Raw genomic sequence first — 26,715 nt, forward strand, 5'->3', positions numbered from 1 at the left:
ACACTCATACACATATATGTGCATATGTAGATACACATATACATATACACACACATATATATAATACACATACTATCTGCAAAAGTTTTGTGTGTCTACACAAATTTTTTCTTTAAAATAGTTTGGGGAATGGCTGCATAAATACACGACACTTGTAAGTATATTAAATCCTTAGATTAAAATTTTTATATTTAAAAGTTCTTCTCATAATTGCTTTTTAAGATAAATTTGAAGTATTAGAACCAGCCCTCATCCAACCAAAGTATCAATTTAGAAAATTCAACTTCTTTGCACTCAGCAAAAATTTTGGCATTAGAAGACAAAATGCTAATTGAATGTTACAATCTCAACACTGGTTTTAATTAGTCACAGAATAATGATTATTTTTTAGAAGATGGGTAGACTGTTGAGATTCCATTCTTCTGAGAACACCTTTCTGAGTTACCAAAGTTTCCTTTGGCAAAAACTCTCTTCCTGTTTGGAAAGTTGCAATTACGAAGCATCTCAACGTCAAGGCTTACTTTCCCTTTCGTCTCCTAGGGTGTTTTGTACTTTCATTGGGAATTATTTCTATAAACCTCAAACAGCCTACCCACCTGGACAACACTTTAGAACAGTTTCTCTCTTAGGCTTCTGTTTTGTGATTGTTTTCTTCTAACTTTTTGTTTTCCTCCAGATTACCAAGGTCCTTGTTTACATGTTTTGAGGCAGTCCTGTAAGAAAATTAAATAAATATCATCACATTGACACATGTGTATTTAACTTTTTATTTTTTTTTTTAATTTTAGGGTTCCATGAATGTATCTTTGAAAAGCAAATGTTTTACATCTAATATAGACAAACTACTGGGGTGAACAAATCCACATCTGTGAACCTGGACTGGTAACAGAACACGTTCCAATGAGATTACCTTGAGTAATGGCGTTGCATTAAATATATGGTAGGAGAAAAACCAACTAATTATTGTGAACACAGACTATACATACTTAGTTGCATCATGTTTTGGGCTTTTTTTTTTCCTCTCCACTTTCTGGGAAGTAATTATTATCAACTCAATAATCAAAAATTTCCTTTTGGGCAAATACTTTCTGCAAATTTTCTCTGAGGGTATTTCATTAGTGCCTTTCTCTTTTGTCATTCCGTATTATGCATCCAGACTGGACTAATGTCCTGTATCTTTGTTTATGAATTCTGTTTTATCAAATAAATCACAAGCAAGATTAGAAAGAGACCCAAGTTTATGACAGGAATCTGGCAGCAGAAGCCAAAGTAGCTTTAACATGGTGGTTCTCAAACTGTGGTCCTAGACCAGCAGTATCAGCACCCCCTGGGAACTTGACAGAAGTGCAAACAGAACAACAGAAACAGAAACTCTGGGGAGAGGGCCAGCAATCCATGATAAACAAGGCTCCCTGGTGGCTCAGCTTCTGCCAAAGTTTGAGAGTTGCTGCCATGGTTACACATGACTGGGTTCTATCCTTTAAGAGCTGAAATCAGGTTTTCTTAAGCACACAGATAAATTCCTTGGTTTTAGGATGACCCAGGAGAAACCATAACTGTTTTTCAAAAAGTGTACCACTCCCTCCCTCCCTCCCTCCTTCCCTTCCTTCCTTCCTCCCTCCTTTCCTCCCTCCTGTTTTCCTTCCTTCCCTCCCTCCCTCCCTCCTATTTTCCTTCCTTCCCTCTGTCCCTCCCTCCTTCCCTCCCTCCCCCTTCCTTCCTTTCTCTCCTTCCTTAACTCTCTCCCTCCCTGTTATAAGCTCATCAGCAGAACCACAGTGATATGGTAGTTTAAATTATTATTGCCATATAATTCCTAATAATATTTCTATTTTTAAGAAGAAATATATATCCAGATGTGCCAAGGAAACTGGGGAGAAAACTCCATTTTTCCCTTAAAAGTATTTCCATTATTGAAATGGATTCATTTGCTAAGAATCACAACTTTACTAGAAAGAGGTATGTAATGGTATATGATATATGTCCAAGTGAGATAAAGACATATGGCTCATTTAAACTAGGGACACTCATTATATTTAGCATGAGTTTAATTTAATTTTTGACTTAAAAATTCTTAGTTTAGCTGAAACTACACCCTTCTAAGTCCATTCATAAGGCAGGAGAGCAAGCTCAAACTCTGCCAACGTGAGAAGTGCTAAAATACGTAATAGCATTTTACAACAGACATTTCAAATGTAAATAAGACATGCCGTCAGTTGGAGTCTATGTCTTGACCTATATCATATTATCACATAAATATTTCCTACCTTGCAGTAAAATGGTACATTATGGTGAATGACAACAACCTTATCATATATATTTTCCAGGAAAATGGAAGAATGATGCAAATGGTCTTGCTCCTTTTCTCATATTTTTCTCATATAAAATATATAAACACAGTATATATATTTTTATATATAACATATAGACATATAGACATATGCTGTCTACATTATATCTATATATCTATATCTATCTATATCTATATCTATATCTATATCTATATCTATATCTATCTAAAATCAAGTAGAAACCAAAGGAAATTTGACCCTTATACTGGATGAGCTCTATTTTTACATAACTTTTCCTCTGAGGTCATCTCCCAGCTGGAGAGGCATAAGCTAACTAAAACTCTGAAAGTAAAGGAGAAAAAAAATCTCAGAAAGAAGAGAGCCACAGAGTGGTGAGAACCCCAAATATTTGTGTAAATCACAATAAACCCTTTGGATGTTATTTCTTCCCTTGGAGGCGAGAAATTTCACTTAGCCAAGTAGAAAGCAACAACTGGAAAGCTTAAAAATGTGCTACAGGGGTGCTTGGGTTGCTCAGTGGGTTAAGCATCCAACTTCAGCTCAGGTCATGAGTTCAAGCTCACATCAGGTTCTGTGCTGACAGCTCAGAGCCTGGAGTCTGCTTCGGATTCTGTGTCTCCCTCTCTCTCTCTGTCCCTCCCCTGCCTATACTCTGTCTCTCTCTCTCTCTCTCTCTCTCTCTCAAAAATGAAAAAATATTAAAAAAAAAAGTGACATAGATTTTAGCTACTACCCTACATAGAGAAACATATGTTTGGAGTTGAATCTCGACAAGCCAAAAGTCCTTGGCAAACATATCAATCTTTCCACTGAAATCCCAGAAAAGCCAAGACTCTGTGATGAGTCTTGGTATTCAACCTAAGATATGTGTGTCATATAAAATGTAAATGTAACTTTCACAAAATCAAGGAAATCAGCCAGAAGTTGAACTGCCTGCCAAGAAAAACAATCCATATCCTTTAGGAGAATATAATGGAACATGGAATCTCTATAACATATCACCCCCAAAAGACCAATATATAATAAAAAAAAGTTACCATACATATGAAGAATAGAAAAATGTTAACATAAAGTCCAGAGAGTATCCTTGGATGACACAGAATTTGGAAATACAAAGGAAGAACTTTAAATCAGTTACTATATTACATGTTAAATGACATAAAGAAAAAAAGTGGTGACAATGAGAGAATAGACAAATTTCAGTGCAAAAAAAATGTAAACAAAAATGATTCCCACTGCAAATGAATAATTCACTGAATTATCATATCAACAGATTGGAGGTAGCAGAGGAAAGCCTCAGTGAACCTACAGGACAAAACAACATAAATTATAAATTTTTAAAAACAGAAAGATGATACGAGAAAAAGATCCTCAGTGACTTGTAGGACAATATTGAGTAGTCTAACATATGTGTAATTGGAGTCCCAGTAGAAAAAGCAAAAGCAAAGGGGGTAGAAAATATATTTAAAGAACAATGAAAAATATTCCCAGATTTGTTCATGTTCATTAACTTGGAGATCCAATGTGCTCAGCAATCCCCAAGCAGGAATTATACAAAGAAAAACACACCTATGTATGTCATAATCACACTGACCAAAAGCAAATATAGAGAAGAACTTGAAAGTAGCCACAGAAAATTTGGGCAGAGGAGCAATGACATGAATAACTGCTAATGTCTCAGGAAAAAAATGCATATACGAGATAACTAAACATCTTTAAAATGCTGAAAGAAAAATATCTCAACCCAGAATTTTATATCCAGTAAAAAGATTTTTTAAGCAAAGGTAATAAAGACATATAAAATTGGATGAAAGAAAACCGGAATAAATTATCGCTAGCAGACCTGTGCTGAGAAGTATCAAGGAAAGTTCTTTGGTTGAAGGGAAATGACACTACATGGAAACTCAGATGGACAAGAGAGAATGAATTCAGATTATATGTGTGTGGTAAAATATAAATACTATTCAAAACAATTTTTATAAAGACAATCATTTAATACGATACATACTGCATTATGTAAGACCCTTGAAACATTATAATTTCATTTAACTTCCTTCATCCTTTTTGCTATTGCTGTCATATTCATTACAACTCATTTATTATCAACCTCACACTATAATTACATGAAGGAGGTTATCTAAAATTATAATGTTTCAAGAGTTTTAGATTATTACATGAGTAGATTGTTATCAATTAAGAGTTCTTATTGTAATCCCTACAACAACCACAATAAAAGAATAGAAAGAGGTATAGTTAAAAGGCCATTAGAGAAATTAAAATATAATACTAACACTTATCTGAGTAAGTCAAAAGAAGGCAGGAAAAGAAAAACAGAGTACAACTAGAAAACAAATAGTGAGATGGTGATCTTAAATGTAATTATATCAATACTTAAGTGTAGCTTGGCTAAATCCTCCAATTAAAAGGGAGACTGTCACTCCCTCCCTCTGCCTCTCCCCCAACTCATGCTCTGTCTGTCTGTCTCTCTCTCTCTCTCTCTGCCAAAAATAAATAAACTTTAAAAAAAAATTAAGAAAATAAATAAATAAAAGGGAGACTGTCAGACTGTCATAAGCAAGTAAGCAAATGCGATATTCCAGGCGTTAAAATTTTTTCTGGATGGTCCAGATTGTAACTATTTCAGGCTAGGAGGCCATATGGTTTTTGTTCCAACTCTTCCACACTGGCGTGATAGTGTGAAACAACACAAAGCACATGAGAAGAAATGGGCATGACTGTGCTACCAAAAACCTTTCTTTACAAAATCAGACAGCAGCCTGAGAGTCATAGTCTTATCACCTTTACCATACATGAGGTGCACTTTAACTATACAGAGATCGCAAACTGAAAATAAAAGGAGAGAAAAAGATATACCTGTGAACAGGAAGCGTATGAAAGCACTATAGCTATATTCATATGGGGCAATGTAAAGTTCAACACGAGGAACATTACAGCACCAATGAGAGACATTTCATAGTTACAACAGTTTCAATACACAAGGAAGTCATGACAATTGTATGTGTATGTAATTAATGAAAACATAAAGCAAAACCTGACAGAATTAAAGGGAGAAATCAACAGACAAATACACAACCTTATTTAGAGAATCTAATACTCCTGTCTCAGTAGCTGATAGGATTAATGGACCAAAATTCCATATGCACAATCATGATGAAGTTACTAGTACTGAGCTAGCTCTAGTACTGGAAGTACTGGCTTGTAACCCTCTTACATGTGAAGTGATGTTATATAATTTGAAAAAAAAATCTGTAAGGATAAGAAGATTTAAACAAACTGTTATCTATCTTAATCTGACATACAGCTATAGAACACCGTACCCATCAACCACCCAAGTGTTTTCTTCAAATGCTCATCTAGCATCCTCCAGGTAATGCTGCATGGCTGCATGGAAGGCCGAAAGAATAACTTTCAATGCATTTCAAAAGATTAAAAGCTTACAGAGCAGGCTGTCTTAACAAAACAGAAGTCAAGGAGAAATGTGTGGAATTTAACACAGTTTGAGCTACCTGGCTCCAAAGAAGAAACCACAGAGAAAATTGAAACACATTTTTAACTGAATGAATATGAAAACAAAACATACTGAAATTTGTGGAATGCAGCTAACTCAGTGCTGTGAGTGAAATTCATAGTTTAAATGCTTGTGTTATGAAAGAAGAAAGGCTAACAGCAGTGATCTAAATTTTTAATTCATTTATGAAATTAAAAAAAGAAGAGAAAGTTGAATAACTTTCTAAATAAAGTAGAAAAGAGAATAGTAATCCTAAGAGCAAAAAGAATTAAAATTGAAAATAAGTAATAGAAATAAAAATAAAACAAATAAGAAAGTTATTTGAAATTATTAGAAAATTGATTAATTCTCTAAAAACACTGAGCATGACAAAGGAATAAAGTACAAATTAACAATATTAGAAAGTAAAGTGTTATCACTGCAGAATCAGAATTCTATGGGTAACGTTTTGCAAAAGTGTCAACAATGTAAATGAAATGGACATTTTTCTTGAAAAGCTTACCAATTATTCAAGAGGAAGCAACCTTATGTCTATTAAAGAAACTGAAATCATAATTTTTGTTTTAAAACAAATTCTCATAAAGAAAACTCCAGGCCCAGGTGGTTTTATCTCTGAACTATACCAAATATTTAAGGAAGTAAAAACATCTTTCAGTAAAAGAAGAGGATGGGACCCTTTCCAACTCATTCTAGTAAGCTCACATTACCCTAGTACAAAAATTTAGCAGAGATATTATAAGAAAAGAAAATCACAGATCACTATTCCTCATGAATGTAAACAATTCTTAATAAAATGTTGATAAACAGTATCCATCAATGTATACAAAATATGATATATCATAATACAGTAGGATTTATTCCAGGAATGCAAGACTAGCTTAATATCCAATAATCAATCAATATAATTTACCATTTTATCAGAATAAAGAATATAGGAAAACAATATGATTTTTTATAGAAATAATGTAAATGCAGATGTAATGTAATGTAGATGTCAAAAGAGCATTTGAGAAAATTCAATGATAATCTGTGATAGAAAATTATCACGAATATCACTCTCAGTAATCTAGGGATATTTAAAAAATTTCTTTAGCCTCTTAAAGGGCATTGTGTAGTAAGGAATTTGGCCTTGCCCAAAGAAAATCTGGGCTTTGTCATTAGTTCTTGGGAGATAATCTCTAAATAGTTAGGATATCCTAAGTGGTAGGAGTGGCTTTCTTTTTCCTGGTGCATCTCCAATCGCATGGAATAGTTTATGCTGAGAGGTTGTCTCAGCATATGGCCATTAACATCCAATGGTCTTAGGGTGCGGGCTGGCCATCCTGTAAGAACAGCCATATGATTTAGGGCTTTTGGCTATGTGGTATATCAGCCTGATTTCTGAGGAAGGGAGAGGCTGGAGACTGAGGTAAACCATATGGACACGTAGTCAATCAATAATGCCTGTGTAGCAAAGCCCTAATAAAAACTCTGGACAGTAAAGCTCAAGCGAGCTTCTCAGATTGGCAATAGCCCATGCTTTTGCCACACATCAGTGGCAGTAGAGTAACATGTCTGAAGACAAAGGAAACTTCACATTTGGAACTCTCCCAGACTCTGCGCTATTTCTTTTCCTTGGCCAATTTCCACATATCCATTACTTGTAATGAACATAGACAAGAGTATATTAGGTTCCAGTAAAACTCTGTATTTCTAGCAATTGATCAGACCTGAGTGTGGTTTTGGTAAACCCTCAACTTGAACTAGTATCAGAAGCAAGGATGTTCTTATGTGGACTCTTCCTTCTAAACTCAGTATTTGCACACTAACTCCTTGCATTGGGGGTCAGAAGTCTGGGAAGATTTGGCAGTTGGGAGAATCGTACCTTAGCCCCACAGTCTGGCTAACTCTGGGTAGGCATATATGAAAAACAAAGAGCAAATATCATGCATAATGGCAAATATTGAACAATTCCTTCCCTAAAATTGGGAACATGTAAAGATTTCAACAGTTCTATTCAACATTGTATTGGAGATCTCTATGAGTGCAACAAAGCAAGAAAAAGAAATAGAAAAAGCATACAGAGGGGAAGGGAGGAAGTAAAATTATCTCTATTTCCAGATGAAATGATTGTTTACATAGAAATCTTAAGGAATCCACAAGACAACGAATAGAATTAACAAGTGAATGTAGGAAGGTGTCTGTATACATTTCAACAACAACAAAATAATCATATTTTTATATAAAAATGGAAAATAAAATTGCAAAATAATTGCATTTATAATAGCTGCAAAAGACATAAAACATAAGAATAAATTTTATAAGATATGTCCATGTCTACATTAAAAGTTATGAAATACTGCTAAGCGGGGTGCTGGGGTGGCTCAGTCAGTTGAGCATCCGACTTTGGCCCCATCATGATCTCATAGTTCGTGGGTTCCAGTCCCACATTGGGCTTTGTGCAGACAGCTTGGAGCCTGCTTCAGATTTTCAGTCTCCCCCTCTCTCTGGCCCTCCCTGCTCACTATCTCTCTCTCAAAAAATAACATGAAAATTAAAAAATATATATATTGCTAAGAAAAAATGGAAAGTAAATGGAGAGAAAAATGATATTCACATATTGGAAGGCTAAGAGATGTCAAATTTGAGATTCAAATCTACCCAAATTTATCTATAAATTCAAAGCAACCATAATCCCACAAAGCTCTTAAATTTTTTTGGTAGAAATTAACAAGTTGCTAAAATCTATATGAAAATGCAAAGAAATAAGATTGTTAACACAAGCAGAACATCAAAGTTGAAAGACTTACATTGTATTATCATTATTTTTATTACCACTATTACTACTACAAAAGTTCCAAGGCCAGAAGAAAATCTTTTTAACATATGATGCTGGAATGAGTTGACAAATATAACAAAAGCAAAACCAACCAAACAAATAAACCACCTTTGTCTTGTATCACACACAAAATCTTAGATATATCATATTCTTAAATGTATAAAGTTTCTAGAAAAAGACATAGAAAAATATCTCTGCTATTTAGGGATAAGCAAACATTTTGTACCATGGGCACAGAAAGCAGTAAACATAATAGGAAAAAAATTCATAAGTTGCTCTTCATTAAAATTAAAAACTTCCACTCATTAAAAGACAGCATGAAAAAAAGAAAAGAAGTCACAGACTAGAACAAAATAGTCACAATATATCTATAACAAAGGACTTTTATACAGAACATGTAAAGAACTCTTACAGATCACACACACACACACACACACACACACACACACACATACAAACCCAAATACCGGTAAAATCACAAGTAAAAGACAGGAATAGTAACTGTACAAAAGATAATGACCAATAAGTACACAAAGCTTAAAATCATTAGGTCTCAGGGAAATGCAAGTTAAAACCAAAATTAGATATAATTTCACACTTCCTGGAATGGCTAAAATTAAACAGAATGACAATACCAAAGTTAGGCAAGAATGTGGAAGAACCAAAATTCTCATACATAGCTGGTGGGAGCGGGAATTGGACAACTATTTTGGACAGCTGTTTGGCAATTTCTTATGAAAAATATCTACCCTATGACCTAGCGATTCCATTTCTAGGTATTAACCCAAGATGGTGAAAACAAATACTCACAAAAATGCTTATATAAGGATTTTTTTTTAGCCATATTATTCATAATAGCCCGAACTGGAAACTATCCAAATGTCCATAAACAAGAGAATGGATTAAAATAATGTGACATATTCTAACAATGGAACACTACTCAGTAATTTCAACAAATCATTAATATATGTATCTCAGGAACACTATGTTAAAAGAAAAAAGCGAGGCACAAAGGAGTACGTCTTGTATGAGGCTCCAGACTAGACAAACGTAATCTCTAGTGATAACAATCAGCACAGTGGTTGCCTAAGGGAACATGGATAGTGGGGCTGAACAGGAAGAGAGTCCAAGGGAATACTCTGGGGTGATGAGATGCTCCATTCTGTGACTGGAGTAATGGTCACAAGGTGTATTACATTTCTCAAAACATGTAATGGCACATTTATTGTAAGCAAATTTTACCTTAATATAAAAACATACAGAGCCACAAGCTAAAGCATATGCCTCTAGTCAGAGACCGAAAGAACCAGGGAAAATGTGCAGTGAAAAACTGCATACTATTTTATTTCCCTTTCTATTTACTTTCTGGGTGGATATATTGGTCTAGGGATGATTTCATCAAGTTACATCAAATAGAAGAAAGAGGTATCAAGAAAAAGGGAGTGACTAGAATTTTCCCTAGGGAAGCTTTACTCAGGGCAAATCACAGTATTTTTCAGTGTATTTGTTCAGGTAAATCAGGCCAAAGATCACTGTTCACAGTTTGAAAAAAGGGTTGTTAAAGGCAACATGAAATATTTGTAGAAAATGTTTGTAGAGTTAGAGTTGAGTAACTTCAAATGAATTGCTTTTTGTTTCTTTTTTTTTAAGTTTACTTATTTTTGAGAGAGAGAGAGAAAGAGAGATACCTCGAGTGGCAGAGGGGCAGAGAGAGAGGGAGGGAGAGACTCCCCAGCAGGCTCTACACTGTCAGCACACAGCCTGACTTGGGGTTCAATCCCACGAACTGTGAGATCATGACCTGGAGCTGAGATCAAGGGTCAGATGCTTAACCAACTGAGCCACCCAGGCACCCCATACAAATTGTTTTTCTTATTTTAAAGTTTACAAAGCAAAAAAAAAAAAAAAAAATATATATATATATATATATATATATATATGAAACTGTAAATGAAAAGCAAATATCTCCCTTCTTAAACTCACTCTCCAAAATTATAACTGCTAACACCCTTATAATGCCTTAATGTGCCAGGCACTGTTCTAAATGTGGTACAGATATTACAATGAGATTAATAAAATTGCTTGTGATCACACAGCTACTAAGTAGCAAAGCCAGGATTCAAACTCCAGGGGTCTTAGCATCCATGCACCATGTTACACAGTTATACAAATATGCTAAGTGTTAACCATCATGAAATGTGCTAAATAGAAATAACAATAGTGTGGTTGGTGGGGGAGGGGGTGTATATTGTGTTTATGTACATGAGATTTACATAAATTTTATCACTGATCTTTCCATTTGTATTACTGAGACTCCACTCTATCTAGCAGGAAAAGCATTTAAAAATTATTCTGATTACTTTGGCTTGATTTTTAAAATGATATAGTAAAAATAAATACAACTTTATGGATGTATCTTTTTTTAATTTTGGAAAAGAGCAGAGATTTGAAATAATTATAGAGGTTATAAATACCTCTACTACTGGAAGAGGAAAAATTAATTTTTTTTAATGTTCATTTATTTTTGAGAGAGAGACCGAGTGCGAGCAGGGGAAGGGCAGAGAAAGAGGGATGCACAGAATCTGAAGGAGGCTCCAGGCTCCAAGCTCCGAGCTGTTGTCACAGAGCCCGACGCAGGGCTCGAACTCACAACAGTCAGCCAAAGTCAGATGCTTAACCTGAGCCAAAGTTGGATGCTTAACCAAGTGAGTCACCCAGACACCCTAGAAACATTTATTTAAGTCATTCTCTTTAGCAAAATATTCTCCAGTCAATTGATTTGAAGGACAAGTTTAGGCATTTATGAAGAATGAGTGCTTGGGTCAAAATTATTATTGGTTGCCTTAAACTTTCTTCATTGTTCAGCTTTTATGTAACTTTAAGAGAACATTGAAATCATAGAATTGCAATAATCATGGAGGAAGCCCTCGAGGTGACCATCTAGACTAGTCTGTGAGACTGAGTAAAGTCTTGGTCATAGGGTCAGAGGGCCTGGATTCTCATCCTCATGTGTCAAGTCTGAGTTGCAAGTGCTTGGACAAATACATCCTCTGAAGCATGCTTGCTCACCTATAAACAGGGAATAACAGGATCTGCTCGCAGGGCAGATATAAGGGTAAATGTGACAGTGGACAGCAAAGCCCTCAGCAGTGACAGAGGCTGACCAAACTGACGTGAGTCATGGAGCTGCTGTCCATGGCCATATAGCCACTAAGTAGCAGAAGGGAGCTCAAACTTAAGTCTCAACTCTTCATTCTGTGTCATTTCCATAAATGCAGTGCCTATTAAGGGTTCAAACTGCTTTTAAATAACTTTTGAGAAGACTCTCCAACTTTTTTGGTGAGATTTCCCTCAGTATTATAGACTTGTTTGGAGATCTCCTTTGAAGGAGGTAGGGAACGTATAATGGTAGTATCAACTAAGTGTGCCTTCATTTTAACACTTCAGAGTTGCTAAGACATTAGACCCTAACTGTTCTCACCACAAAATGAGGTGATAATTATGTGACATGATGGAGGTGGTAGCTAATACTCTGGTGGTAACCTTAATCACCATATATAAATGTATCAAATCAATATGTCGTCCACCTTATTAACCAATGTTGTATGTCAACTACGACCACATTAAAAAAATAATTTAGTGGGGAATGAAGAAGTTTGGCAAAGTGAAGGAGGGTGAGAGTGGCAGTCCTAACCAATGCATCACAATCTTGCAAGGTGGTATTATGAAAAGATAAATAAAATGTTACACTAGAATTGCACATTTGGAAAACAAAAAAATACCCATTTAAAATAACTTGCACATGGAAGAGTTCATAAGATTTTAGGATTTTTCAAAAGCAGACTTACGTATAACAAATTTGAAAACTCTCTCAGAGGGAGCATGAGTAATCGTTAAAACTTCCTAGGTAGAGGGACGTTTTCTGTGATTTCTCATTTCTGGCATGCCTGGCAGACCCCACAGAATGGCACTAAGGCATTTAAGCCTGGGACCCTGAGAGTGTGGAATTGCCTCTTTCAGCAAACTGGCCATTGATACCTGTGCAGGCAATTAAGGTCATATCCAAGAGAATAGTTATTTTTCTTCCTTCCCTGGTCATGGCTCTCAGCAAAGTGAGTTTCCTCCTGGGCCAAGCTTAATAAAGAGTTAGAGGATAGGAGGGCTCTAGTCCCTGTGTCTCAGAAGAAGACTTGTCAGCATTTTCTGGGTTTGAAGAAGGAAAAGAAGAAAAATAAATAGTTCGTCTTATTATTGCTACTTCCAACTTCATATCCTTAGGAATTTCTAAGTCTCACTAAAGAAACTCTCTGCTAAAATAGGAAATCCTTAAGTCTTCAGTAAAAATCTCAAAAAATGGCCTTTTGTTTAGGCCAATAGTAAATATGGGGACCATCTACTACATAAACAATTAGAGAATTAAAATAAATGTAACAATTCTGAATATGCAACAAAAACAGGATGCCACCTGCAGCCTTACTGTTCAAAATGTTTCCTTAAGGTGGGTAATGTTGGTATAGCACGTAGCTTGGCTCAGGGAACAAGGCTTCCCTTCACTTTTGAAGAGAAAACATATTTGAAATGAAAAAAAAATGAAATGTGTATATACAGACAGCTAGAAAAGATTTTAAAAATTGAAAACATTATATTTTGATGCAAGCCCTTTCCTCTGGAAACATCTCAGGTAATATCTAGCAGGGGAGAAGAGGGTCACGGATGGATGGTTCTGACCTTTGAATGGCCAATGACCTTGTGATTGATCGACTGGATGAAGACTCTAGCATTTCTACATTATCTTATTTTCCCTTTAGTCCACTGTTATTTATGGTTTGATAGACTAATGGGGCATTTTCTTTTCTCCCTTCTTCTGGCTGCCTGCTAGGTTATGGATAGGGAAAGAGAAAGAAACCAATATTTGGATTAGCCCAATTTCTTTTTTTTTCTTTTCTTGAGAGAGAGCAAAGAGGGGGAGGGGCAGAGGGAGAGAGAGAGAGAGAGAGAGAGAGAGAGAGAGAGAGAGAGAATCCGAAGCAGGCTCCACATACAGCCTGACACAGGGCTTCATCCCATCACCGTGGGATCATGACCTGAGACGAAATCAAGAGTCGGGGGCTCTCAACCAACTGGCCCACCTAGGTGTCCAAGGATTAGCCCAATTTATAACACAAGGAGAGAGGCCATGTCAGGCCTGCATTTTAAAGCACACTTTCCCATCCCTCGCACTATATTAAATGCCAGCAACCAATCCAAGTCAGATAAATTTTAATTCCAAAGAAGTTTTGAAGCAGCAAAATATATTTGAAACTACAAGGGGATATGGAATAATATACTGCACGCACTACCTTGAGCAGGTTAATTTCACAAGGACTTGGACACTGTGAAATAGGGTTACCTGCATTTAACTCATTAAATTGTTGAGAATTTCAGTTAAAAAAAAAATAAATAGAAAAAAGACTAGTAGGTGCTTATATAGCAATAAATGAGGAAAGTCATTAAAAATGTGCTATAAATGGTCCTCCAGCACTATCTTCTCAATTTATTCAGTAGGGGGTCAGTTTTCCCTCGTGGGAACATGCATTTGATTTTAGAGTGAGTATTGATTGGAAAGAGAATTCAGTTAAAATCAAGTTTCTTACAAGATCTTGTTCTACATATCAAGAGATACTAATGAGAAACATTTTAGAAAGGCTTAATAGCATGGTTAAGAAACAAATAACATTGTTTCTTAAAATTTCAGGGTTTTAGGCAAGTCTTCTTTAGTCTTTTTGCCAATTTAAGACTGTCTGTTTTTTTTTTTTTCTGAGGCAGTAGTGGAATAATATAGCATTACACAAGGCAGAACTGACAAGATATTTGTGATTTTTAGACTTACAGCTTGTCTACAGATTACAGAAAAACTTCATGAAAATAGTCATGAGTTCCACAGTTCCAAAAGATAAATCGCTTGGTAAGTTTCCAAGATTCACACAATGTGTATTTTGAGATTACAAATGTCTGGTTAATGCTTACTCGCAGTTTAGTGATAAGAAGTATGGTGGTCAGGGGTCTCTTAAATGCAACCAACCTGGAAATTATGGTTTTAATAAATGCCTGAATAAGTTAGTGGTTACATTATGCTGCCTTTCTATTTTTCCTTTATCTTTGGCTCTTAATTTTTCATTAGCTATTGTACTCCAAGATATGCAAGAAAGGATTTGGAACTCAAAGAGTAACATTTAACTTTGAGGAGCTAAAAACAATGTTCAGAGGACAGAATTAAGAGAAATGGAGAAAATAATAAAATATAATAATTTGTTAATGTCTATTTATTATTTTTGAGAGAATGCAAGTGGAGGAGAGGCAGTGAGAGAGGGGAAGAGAGGATCCAAAGTGGGCTCCATGCTGACAGCAGCCAGCCCAGTGTGGGTTTGAACTCATGAACTGTGAGATCATGACTGAGCCGAAATCATATGTTCAACCGAGCCACCCAGGCACCCCAATAAAAAATAATAATTGAATAGCCTCTATTTCTTTAATATTCTCCTATCTGTTAGACAGCTAGAAATGAAGTGAAGTTAGTCAATTAATGCTTTTTGCATAGTACTATGAATTAATTCTCTATATACATGGGAAATGATCAGTCATCCATTTTCATTATTAAAAAACATCCAACTTAAGGAAAATAACTTGTAATGAGAAATCATATGATTTAAAGCAGCAGAGGAATCACCGTGAGTCCTTACTCTACAATGAATATACCAGATCACAATGCCAAGCACGACTGCTAAGCATTTCTTGCTGCAATCTTCATATTTGAAATAGATACGAAAATATGCAGCTCATACTAATGGAATGGGGAATGCATGTTAGCTAAGTGGCCACTAGGCATGTTAACAAATGTACTCTTAAGTTCTATTTGGGCATGAAAGATTGCTTCTCTCCTCTCTCTCCACTGACTTTTAAAATTGCCAATGCAAAGAACTTCTAAATGCCGCTTAAACCTTCCTGCTCTGGGAACTGTATAACTGAGACTTTTAAATAAGATGTTTAACTTGTAATCTTTGTTCAAAGTGTTTGCCATAATGGTGCCTCACAACATTATTGATGGTATTATTTTTCAAAATGGTAAACATAGGGTTATATATCTGGGGAAAACCTCTGGACTATATGTTTATTAGAAATCTCTCAGACCCATGTAAAATGGTGATGAATTAGCTGATGACAGCAGTGAAACCCTTGTAGTGATTTGTAAAGTCGAAATTATTATATAGAAAAGAAGAAAGAAAGAGAGTATAGTACAGCCCAAAATGATGTAGCAATTCTTAACTTGAAAGCTCTTATTATGAATGTGCAACTTAACTCTGGACACAAGGATTAACAATGACTCATGTTGCAAAAATGCTGGCTTATCTCAGAGGGCACTAGCAAGGAATAAGTAATCAGGAATGCAAAATACTTAGCAAATCTGAAGAGTTCCACAATTCTTCATAAAAATGCTCTGATGCTTGGGATGAGAATTGCAATTTATTACTTTGATTACCAATAATATTAACTCTGGCAAAGTCGATGCACTTTTCAATTAAATAACAGTTATTTAGACAAATGTTCAAGTCAGATGGTAAAATCTGCTCTTAATTTAATGAGGCACTTTAAAGGAAATTCATGAAGTCTTAACCCTTAACCTAAAGACACTATGAGGCCGAGTGTCCAGAATTTATTTATCCATGATTTTAATTTTCGGTCACCATGATAATAGCCAATGAAGTAACAATAAAAAAAAAATCCTACACACATAATTTTTTTATTCATGGAAAAAAAATGGGGTCTAATGAGATCCTGGCGATTAGAATAGGATGATTAAAAACATTGGGGGAGCTCCAAAAATTCAGCATTTATTTTGTCATAATGTAGAGAACTGCCGTTTATTTTTCAGCTCAGTTCCAGGATACAGAGAAATTTCATTTTTATTCTTTTAAGAAATAAAATTACATTGGAATGCATCAGAAATCTGAAGTAAATAAAAGGGAAATACTCCAGAGTCCAAGCTGTTAGGTTTGTGAATACTTTATAGGGGATTATAAAGGGAGAATAGGATTTTGACCATCAAGAAACCTCTACAGATAGAAGAATTTTTTATTAGATATTGTCTCTGAGCAACAGTTTGCGTTTCCTTTCATGCACAGGGAACAGGCGATCTTCTAAATTTTCCATAGAAACCACAGGCACAAACCCACATAAAGTGTTGGCAGGTAAAATGTACACTGACAAAAAGAATACATTTGTTACCAAGTGATAGTGGGACTGCTCAAGATTGAGGAGTGAGGTGCCAAGATCTAAAGGGACTGTGCCCCTACGTGAGAGTGAACAAGTACAACTATAATACATACCAGGAACATACATGATGAAAACAAACCAAAAAACCAAAACCAAACCAAACAAAAACAAAAACAAAAACAAAAACAAAAACAAAAACAAAATCCCAAACCATGGAAAAAGTAAGGCATGGTGATAGACAATAAGACCTAGTAATTAAGCACAAAGATGCTAAAACAGCTCTGTCTTAAACCAAATACAATTCCAGCCCTTACAAACTGTAACCTTAAGCAAGTAATTTAAAACTATTCTCTGCCTTAATTCTTTCAAATGTGAAATGCGAATAATAATAGTATTTGCTTCAGAGATGAGCTGCAGGATCAAAACAGAACTAAATACAGGCTTACATTATGTGACTTTAAAGATTTCTAAGCTATTGCCTCTCTTTGATGGCAGCTCCATTTGAATATTGCTTCACCAAAATTGCTTTCTTTACAAGGTAACATCATGGGTCTTAGTTAAGTCTGCTTTTTCTTTTCATTTTCTTTTAAGTTAACTTACCTGAGTTGTTGAAAGGGGTTATATAAGACATCAAGAAAATAGAAAACTAAGTCCGAAGTGGCCACTAGCTATACACACCCCCCTTGCAAAAATCAATTTCCTCATGTATGAAACCAATGGTATGCGACAGAATCACTAATGAAACTAAAAACGCAAAACTCTAGAACTCCATCTCTGCCCTTCCACATCTGAATCTGGGGCCAAGGCTGGGGTGATGAAGAGTATTAGGCATGTGTTTATGTGAAGAATCTTCATTGGTTAATCGGATTTTCATTATAAACCACTATTAGATCATTTGTAAAGTTGGCTCTAACTGGATTATTTTATGAGTAATAATTTTTAACTTAAATAATTTTTTAAAGTAGTCTTTGTACTTTGTCTAATTTTCTTTTTAAATTACAGACAAAAAAAATGATGATTTTTTTTTTTCCTGAGTTAGATCCTTTTATGGACCTAAGTGACTTAACTAGAATAGGGGAGAAGTGACAAGATAATAACTATCTCACCAGCAGTTTCACTGCTGGCCAGAACTGCTACTGCAGACACCTGGCCATTCCCACAGGATGTCCTAACCATTTTTTAAAATGTTCATTTATTTATTTTTGGGAGAAAGGGAGGGAGGGAGAACAAGCAGGAGACGGCCAGAGAGAGAGAGGGAGACACAGAATCTGAAGCAGGCTCCAGGCTCTGAGCTGTCAGTGCAGAGCCCAACGAGGGGCTTGAACCCATGAACCATGAGATCATGACCTGAGCCAAAGTTAGATGCTTAATCGACTAAGACATCCAGTACCGCTGTACTAACCATTTTTAATTCCTCTCTACCAACCTCAGCCAAATGGCTTAGAATGGCCGACTTTTTTGGCAGCATATGCTTTGTAATACCCGCCGCCCCTGCCCCCCACACACACCAGCACTGAATTTAGACGATTGACTGAGAAAAATAAGGGGACACCTGTGAAATCACACCCCAAGCGAACTCTCCGATGCTGACAAAGCAGTCACTGTGAGCTGAAAGCAAAACACCATCAGCCTGATTTGGGGTACATGCCTTTCCTGTTACAGAAATTGTACACCCAGCTGACGTTAGCATCATTGACACACTGCATTTTCTCCCCAGGGACGTTAGTTTTTCCATAACTTACTTTGATTTCTTCATATACAGCCAGTAGACAACGCCAGCAACCAGGGCAGCAAGGAGGAGACCAACTACGATTCCCACAATTAGTTTTGCCTGGTCATTCACCTTTTCTCTGTTTTCATCTACAACAGAGAAGAAAAGTCCATGCAATTACAGACACCGCCAAGGATTTCTGAAAAGAAGTCAATCTGGCTATTATTTCTTATTAAGAATAATTAAGGCTTACTACTACTATGAGTAACATGCAAACTTGTGCTTTTAAAAGATAAAAGTTTTAGCATTCTTGCTATCTGGTCTCATTTGCTATTTTAATTCAAGTCAAAATTGTGGCAGCTAAGAAATTACTTATACAATGACACTTCATAAATCTTGAGCTGATAGTCAAGGAAGAAGAGTCGGCAGCATAGTACCTACCACTTATCTCGTCTGCCTCATCGTGCTCTGGAATACTTACTGAAATGAAAAATGTTAATATGAAATTAAAAACAAAATTTGTTGATATATGAAAGTCACCTTTACCATTATAGTATGATGTAATAATACTCAAAGATAAAATATCTATTCTACAGCTAAGGGTAGAAAAAAATTTACATTTAATAGAGCGTGAACTTCCCTACAAAGAAATTAATCTTGTTTTAAGGAGAGTCGTTAAAACTGCGAAGGTATTAATCTACCATAGAAAATTTCACAACTGACAAGCTTTAGTGTTAATCTGAAATCCGTATTAATTTCTCCACTATTTACCACCTTTTAATAGGGCTTTTTTTCCTTAAGAGAAACAAGTTGCCATATATCACAATGCAGTGTTTCTCAACTTTTCCTGCCTCGGTGGAGAATTCATTTTTATCCTCTAGTGTCAGGGACTTGTCATTAGCGATGTTCTCACAGTGGTGGGGGCAGAGGTTAAAACTAGGGATGTTTCAGAGACAAAGAGGTATCCCATGTGATGTTTGCAGAAGCCCTCCAAATGACTCTGATAGCACCATGCTCCTGGCCCATTTTAAGAATTGCTGATGTGCTGGATTATCATCTAATATTAAACTACTTAAATATTCTTCTATGTGCATGGGCCTGCATCAGAACCTCCAGTGACATTTGTTAAAATGCAGATTCCCAGACCATCCTCATATATACTATATTGGAATTTTAGGAGGTGCTCAGTGAAATTGAAAACAACTGTATTAAATGTTCATCAAGCCACTGCAAGGTCTAGAAACTGCTATTCAATGGGTTGGAATAAAAGAGAAACTTGTGTTCAGGAAGAAAGGATAAGTTCTTTTTGTAGGTTGGACAAATCAATACTTGCTAAATTGAATTTTGAGAAGTCAATGCACCTATTTTAGAGTTAAATTTGTTTGGTTCTTTTGTCCTGTCAATCCATCAGGCTGTTTTATATTTCAGTCATATTCTGTTAAGGACCATTATCTCTACACAATTATTTTTTCCTAGCTCCAGCTAATTCCTAGTCAGTATATCCCTATCCTGCTCATGTCACATACAGGATTCCAACTGACTGAAAAATAAAAGTCTGGAAGGTCAGTTAGCATCCTGTCCAGAACCAAGCCTCATTCCAGGCTGGTCCTGGCTTAATGTTGACCAGTGATAGAAACAATGACAAAATTGAAGATGATAGATAATTTCAAATTAAGTGAAAATTGTTTTCAGAAGAAGTTGCTCAACATGTCAGATTTTTTCACTTTTCTAAGATAATTGCATTGATCTAATTTGTAGTCATGACTCAAATATCCTCTTCAAAAGCATCAACTTTGGAAGCTGGATTTCATAAATTCGAGTATCGGTTTTCTATCAGTTTGCTAAATGACTAAGCATGTGGCATTCCTATTCAAAATAAAGGTGGGATAAATACCTCATATAATTGGAATGCAAAGTAATAGATTAAAGGGAATTAAAATTTTACCAAAATTAAAACTGTTAAAAGGTGTTTTCAGATAATCTTTGAATTATCTCTATTCGGAACACAAAACACGGATTGAAAAAGAACAACTCAGTTCTTATCCTCTGTTGCTCTTGGGAAGTATACCTGGACAAGATAAGGTCTCTGGACTGATAAAACATGAAATGGTTTAACTGTCAAGACAAGGACAGTACAAGGATGGACACCGGGAAAAGAAAAAAGAAAAGAGCCTGTGATGATGACACCAAATGCAAAATAAATAAATAAAACTTACCATAATGCAGTACAGGAAGATGGAATTGAAGATTTTAAACTAATGAAGAATAACTTCAAATTTTCTTACTTTTTTAATGCCAGAAATGAAATACTCACTAGCAGAGACATTCAAGGAGTTTACTGTTCTCTCCAGCTGGTTTTCTGCTGTGCAAGTTAATGTAACATTCTCTTCGGGGGAAATGATAATTTTACTATAATACCTGCCATTTATATAGGGAGATTCCTCTGTCTGGAAAAGAAGAAGGAAGATGAACTTAGAAGTATAAATGGATTAAACACACGGAAAAGAGTAACACTGAGTGAGCCAGGAGAGGTGCTTTGTAGTGCTATCTGGTGTTCAAGGATATATATAAGGTCAAGGATAAAAGGCCAATTCAGGTTTATATCTGCAGCAGGGAAGGAAAGATTAGTGGATCCAAAATCAAATTTCTGTTTATTCTTCTATTCTGTTTATTCTTTTATTGTAATTATTAAATTAATTAAACTCTTTCTGTTTTTTCGAGATTCTCAGGCTAGTTAGTACTTTGGCGTGATAGTACTTGTCTCAAAATGATTAATCAGCAATGATCTAATCACTGGTTTTCTCTTAATAAATTTAAGAATTTAATTTTTATTTGTAAATTATGTCATTGTTTTTAACTTCAGGGGTTAATTCCTTTATCTTCAACATTATATCTAAGTACTTACATATGTATGATTTGCTCATGGGAAAATCAAACTATTTTTTCTTGTTTCCTGAGCTAAATGCAGAATGGGTTCTTTTTCAGTGACTGGTAAGTTCATTTGTTTTTTGTGAGGTGTTAATGAGGACAATCATTGCAATTCAATTCCTCCAAAAATAAGAGATAATTCACTTTATTTGTATTTTTTATTTTTTTAAGCAATCTCTACACCCAGCATGGGGCTTGAATTTACAAACCTGAGATCAAAAGTCGTGTGCACCACTGACTGAGCCACCCAGTTGCTCCGGGACAATTCACTTTAATCTCTTTCCCAGGACTTGACTCCAAGGGCCAACTGGATTAAAGCAAATATGTACTTGGACTCTTTTCTGAGTTGTGTTATGCACACCATGTCCTACATTGTTCTTTGCTTCCTCCAACTATACTGTAAGAGCCTTGAGGTCATAGGATAGTCTCTTGCTTAGGGAGATTATCTAGTCCCTGGGACAGGAGTGGTTAGAGGCATCAGTAGTTATAAAATAATAGATTCACCATGTGACTGAGCAGGGAACAAATAAAAGATTATGGATGGATCAGCACAAATCTAGAACAAGAAAAATAACATATCACCTAGTGGGTCAGAATCAATCCTTCTCCTTGACAATGAAGAATGGCATTGTTATTTTTATCCTCATAGTAAGTTCACATGCTACTTTTCCACTTCCCACTAGTATTTCTCACATGACTTTCTCACTGAGTCTTTGCTTTTGTTTTATCTCTGTAAAATGTATTTATTCATTTCAAGGGTGGCCTTTTAAATCTTTCTATCTGTTCATCAAATATCTGTTGTGTGCTTATTTTTCTATTTTCCAGTATATAAAGGTGGTTTTTTTTTGCTATAATTATCACTGAATTGAACTAGAAACAAAAATAATAGAACAGAAAACAGTCATTTTTGATGCTAAAAAAAAACATAGATCTGTACACTGTCAGCAATTTTGGTGTTTCTTGTTTTTTTTTCTGAAATAAGAAAACTGAATTTCCTTAGAGTCAAAGTGTCGAGACATTTTGCCTTCCTCATGTATGCTGCCTTGGTGTCCCCATCACACCCAATCAAATCAGGAGTCATTTGCTTCAAGTATGTCCACTCCTTTGGGGACCTTCCATACTTGGAGTTATGCAAATACATATGCATCACTCACAGGTAAAAGAGCCAAAATTCACCTTGCTCTGCAAAATTATGTTGTATAAGCTGGACCAGCAGCCCAACTTCCATGGCAGAGAAAGAGTGGAAATTTTAACTTAAAACTAAATGCAACTCTGCTTTATGAATGCCTTCTCGGATTTCAATTGTGTCCAAAGCTGGGAAGAAGGCAGCACAGAAGATTCAGATAATCAAATGGCACTGCTGGGTGTTCCTAAAGAGTCTTTAACTGGCTCCACTAAGAACAGGGCCATGAAAACTACCATAGAGAAAATGGAATGAACAAGTATGTCAGTAACCCAAGCAGACTAGCAATTTAATGGGATGACAGTACTGAACCCCTAGTGACAGGTCAGATTCTATTATTATTATTATTTCTGTCAAACAGAAAATTATTGGTAGTGTCCATAAGTTATTAGCCCTTTACTATTATTAAAATGTCCTGACAAAGGTACAAACATTAAAGTTTGCTTTATGTCTACTTTTGTTCAGAAGGAAACATCCTAGAGAGACACTATCTATTTAGCCAGCCTTATTCTGGCCCTAGCCTTGGCATACACAAATTAGACCATATGTTTACAAATGGTGACTGTGTTCTTCACCACCCCCCAGGGCCCAGTTTTAAGAAGAAATATCCCTTAACGTGCATAAGTAAGCAAAGTAATGGAGGCCACTTATACTCAGATGTGTAAGTTTATGATGCAGAAAAGTGTATACCTTAATGTTTTAATCACCCAAGTTTCAGAAATTAATGACCATGGAACAGCACTCAATTTACATTCTTTTAAAAACAGATACTGACCACAACATAATGATTCTTCCCTTCTCCATGGCCCTGGGATTTAAAATTTCTCTTTGAGCCATGTTCTTTCCTTTGGAAAAATTAGGAAGTTAGCAAAAGCTTCCTCTGAGAATATACTGCAAATTTCAGGCTGCTAACAAGCTAGCCTACAGTTTAGGTACTTCAGTAAAACCCCACATCATACCAAGTACAGCACATAACAAGAAGACAAATACTTGCTTGGTTTATGACGCTTCCACTGCCAGTAATTGTCCACTGTATAGCTGGCTTCGGAAAACCTTCCACATGGCAGATTATTGTTTTAGACAGTCCACTGGGATCAGTTTTCTTTGTCATTTTGATTTGAGGTTTTCCTGCAATATCATTACAATTAAAGTAAGATGTTGAACAGAGCTCTTAAGAGAAACTAGATACCAAATTCTCAAAGAAAATTTTGAACTGGTGTGCCAGTATTTATTACCTTCTACGATCAGTGTCAACGACTCTCTTTTCTTTAGGCCTTCCACCTCCTGCAGAGCAGTTTCACAGACATAGTTTCCAGCGTCCTGATAATGGAGACTAGAAAATGATGGGCTAGATCGAAGCCTGATGTTATCCTGATTAAATAAGAAGGTAATTACTTCATATGGTCCATATGTATTTATTAGATAATCATGGAGCCTAAAATTATTCTTCTGGGTCTAAAGAAAAGGCAAGTTCCTTTTTCTTAACTTCAGATGCTTTCAAAAATAGATTTCCCTTTTTCTTTGTAGTTTTACAGATTCAGTTTTATTTCACTGTCTTATTTACTGAATTTATAATTTGGAACAAATTCATACACTTCTAAGACTCAGTTTCCTTATTATTGAAGTAGGATAATAATCTTACCATACTGAATTGTGAGGACTTAATTATATAAGTAATAAGAACTTTCAGGAAAGTTCCCAATTAATAACAGCTACCCCTTGTAGTAAATGTAGATGAACTAGCATTGAAAGACCCTGGAGACCCACGCTATGTTATCAATGACAGGCATAAATGCTAGAAATGTCATTTTCTCAAGACATGGGATCCATTGCAGTGCCATGACAATCATGACAAAATGCTTTTTAAAAAAACCATTAATAACAGCTTACTATCCTAATTTCTATGAACAAAGGAAATAGCATTTAATTTAAAAAATCACTTGATATACAGAAAACAATTCTATCATTACCAGTAATAGAAATTCTCCTAAGCAGAAAACTAAACACAATCTTAAAATCATGTGGTCTTTCCCCACTGTGAATTTTTCTCCACTCCTCATCAACTAATCAATGGCCAGGTGATCTTGATCAGCCCTATTGACATAAGGCATTCAGTTAACAACAGTGACTGCATCTGCAGATGTAGAAACTGGTTTAGCCAAGTAAATTTAGTTTCTCTAGTCCTGTAGTAAAACAAACTATGAGTGCTCATATGATTGTTGAGTAGTCTAGTTGCCTAGAATTTGTCTAGTCCTTTGACCATCAACGACTACAAATACATCCTATTAAATATGCGGTCTACAGAGTGACATTTTAATTATCTGAATGAACACAAGAAGAGTGAGGGGGCTAAAAGAAAATAAAATACAAAGGTGAGCTTTACAAGAAAAAAACAAGTCACAGGGGATCTAGTGTTAAAAGAGATCAAAAAGCAATACAAGGGGTGCCTGGGTGGCTCAGTTGGTTAAGCACCCGACTTTGGCTCAGGTCACGATCTCATGGTTTGTGGATTCGAGTCCCGTGTCAGGCTCTATGCTGACAGCTCAGAGCCTGGAGCCTGCTTCGGATACTGTGTATCCCCCTCTCTCTGCCCCTCCCATGTTCATTCTCTGTCTCTCTCTGTCTCTCAATAATAAATAAATGTTTAAAAAATTAAAAAAAAATCAATACAAAATAATGTATATTTTCAGCAAGGAGAAATTCTAACAATACATTTTTTTATAAAGACAATTCTTGTCAAGTCCTATGTGAAATGGTTTGTATGTGTTTGTCAACACATGCACTGGATGTTTAGATATACTAGCCAATGATTTCCTGGTGGGATTATAGTTACCATCTTTCCCTCTGGTGATAACCTTGTCTCAAGTTACCAATTACCAATCCTACTATCACACTCTAAAAAGAACAGTGATTAGGTTCCCAGTAATTGCTTACATTTCAGACAATTACAAGAATATAAGCACTCACTCAGGAAATACTGACCAAGTTCCACTGTGATCGACTATGGCCCAGGGATGAAAAGAGATCCCTACCTTCAAGGAGCTACTAATTCAATGAACTCACATTCAGACACTTAAGACCAGTTTCAGCAGAGAAGCTGAACATTGGGTGATCAGAAGCACAGCATTTACTGTACCCAGTGAGGCCTGAATTGGAATCTAACTCTGTCACTTGAGACCTTTCTGATTTCTCTCACACCAGCTTCTTTATGAATAACATGAGGATATAATAAATGTCTGCATATTTCATAGGGGTCTTGTGAGAATAAGGTGGCTTAAAACACACTGAAAATTGTTAAGCTCTACAGCATGTAACTGCATACATGTGTGTGTCTGTGAGCATGTGTGTATGTGTAGAATTAGTAGATACACACAAATCAATGTCCCAAGGTAAAGTTCAGACAACCAATTATGGATGCCATAGTGTTGTTGAGTACCTCTAAAATTTGGTTGTGACATCATTATATTATTACAATGTAGAGAAAGAGCATGAGTGTGGGCGTATAAACATATTACCCATGGATATACATATTTAGATGTCATATAAAATGCAAAAGAAGCCAAAAAGGAGTCAGTCCAAACAGTGTAACAGTACCAAGGAATCATACTTACTTTCATCCATACCACAGTTGCATTCCTACTAGCAGATATCGTGCATGACACAGGCAAGGCATCACCAATCTGCTTGGTCACTTCCCCACTTGGGTTTAAGGACAAATCCAAATCTGTGAAGCAGAAAATCTGCTTGAAATGCAAACTCCAGGAAAGGAAGATAGTCAAAATATTTTTGAGAAGAAAAGATGAAAGAAAAAAAATCCTTCTAACTGTAGTCAAAATTCAGAACTGATTTATGTGACCAAAATAACTGAACTGTAGCATAATAAGTCCAGTATTTCAAGCCAGCTTTGAGACCAGTTTGGACATGTGAATGGTCAATCTACTTGATTATGCATTTATTTGGAGTTAACATGACTGATGTTTTGAC

The 26,715-nt window shown here is 35.7% G+C and overlaps 1 protein-coding gene across 3 annotated transcripts in view; it reads right to left on the reverse strand.

The window, feature by feature from the left end:
• Positions 1-596: 596 nt before the first annotated feature.
• The window catches only part of ALCAM (activated leukocyte cell adhesion molecule), a 211,089-nt gene continuing 184,970 nt past the window's right edge, over positions 597-26,715 (reverse strand). The window contains exons 9-15 of one of the 3 annotated variants that reach the window (XM_047874762.1): positions 26,343-26,455; positions 23,967-24,102; positions 23,726-23,859; positions 20,935-21,067; positions 19,062-19,100; positions 18,652-18,769; positions 597-713 (exon numbers count right to left, since the gene is read on the reverse strand). In XM_047874762.1, coding sequence (XP_047730718.1) covers positions 626-713; positions 18,652-18,769; positions 19,062-19,100; positions 20,935-21,067; positions 23,726-23,859; positions 23,967-24,102; positions 26,343-26,455 — 761 coding nt within the window. In that variant the 3' untranslated portion in view covers positions 597-625. Of the gene's footprint in view, positions 714-10,475; positions 10,487-15,653; positions 15,661-18,651; positions 18,770-19,061; positions 19,101-20,934; positions 21,068-23,644; positions 23,860-23,966; positions 24,103-26,342; positions 26,456-26,715 lie in introns of those variants that run through there. The other 2 variants (XM_047874763.1, XM_047874764.1) reach the window with 2 other exon arrangements.

Source organism: Prionailurus viverrinus, chromosome C2, assembly GCF_022837055.1.
Source record: "Prionailurus viverrinus isolate Anna chromosome C2, UM_Priviv_1.0, whole genome shotgun sequence".
NCBI lineage: Eukaryota > Metazoa > Chordata > Mammalia > Carnivora > Felidae > Prionailurus > Prionailurus viverrinus.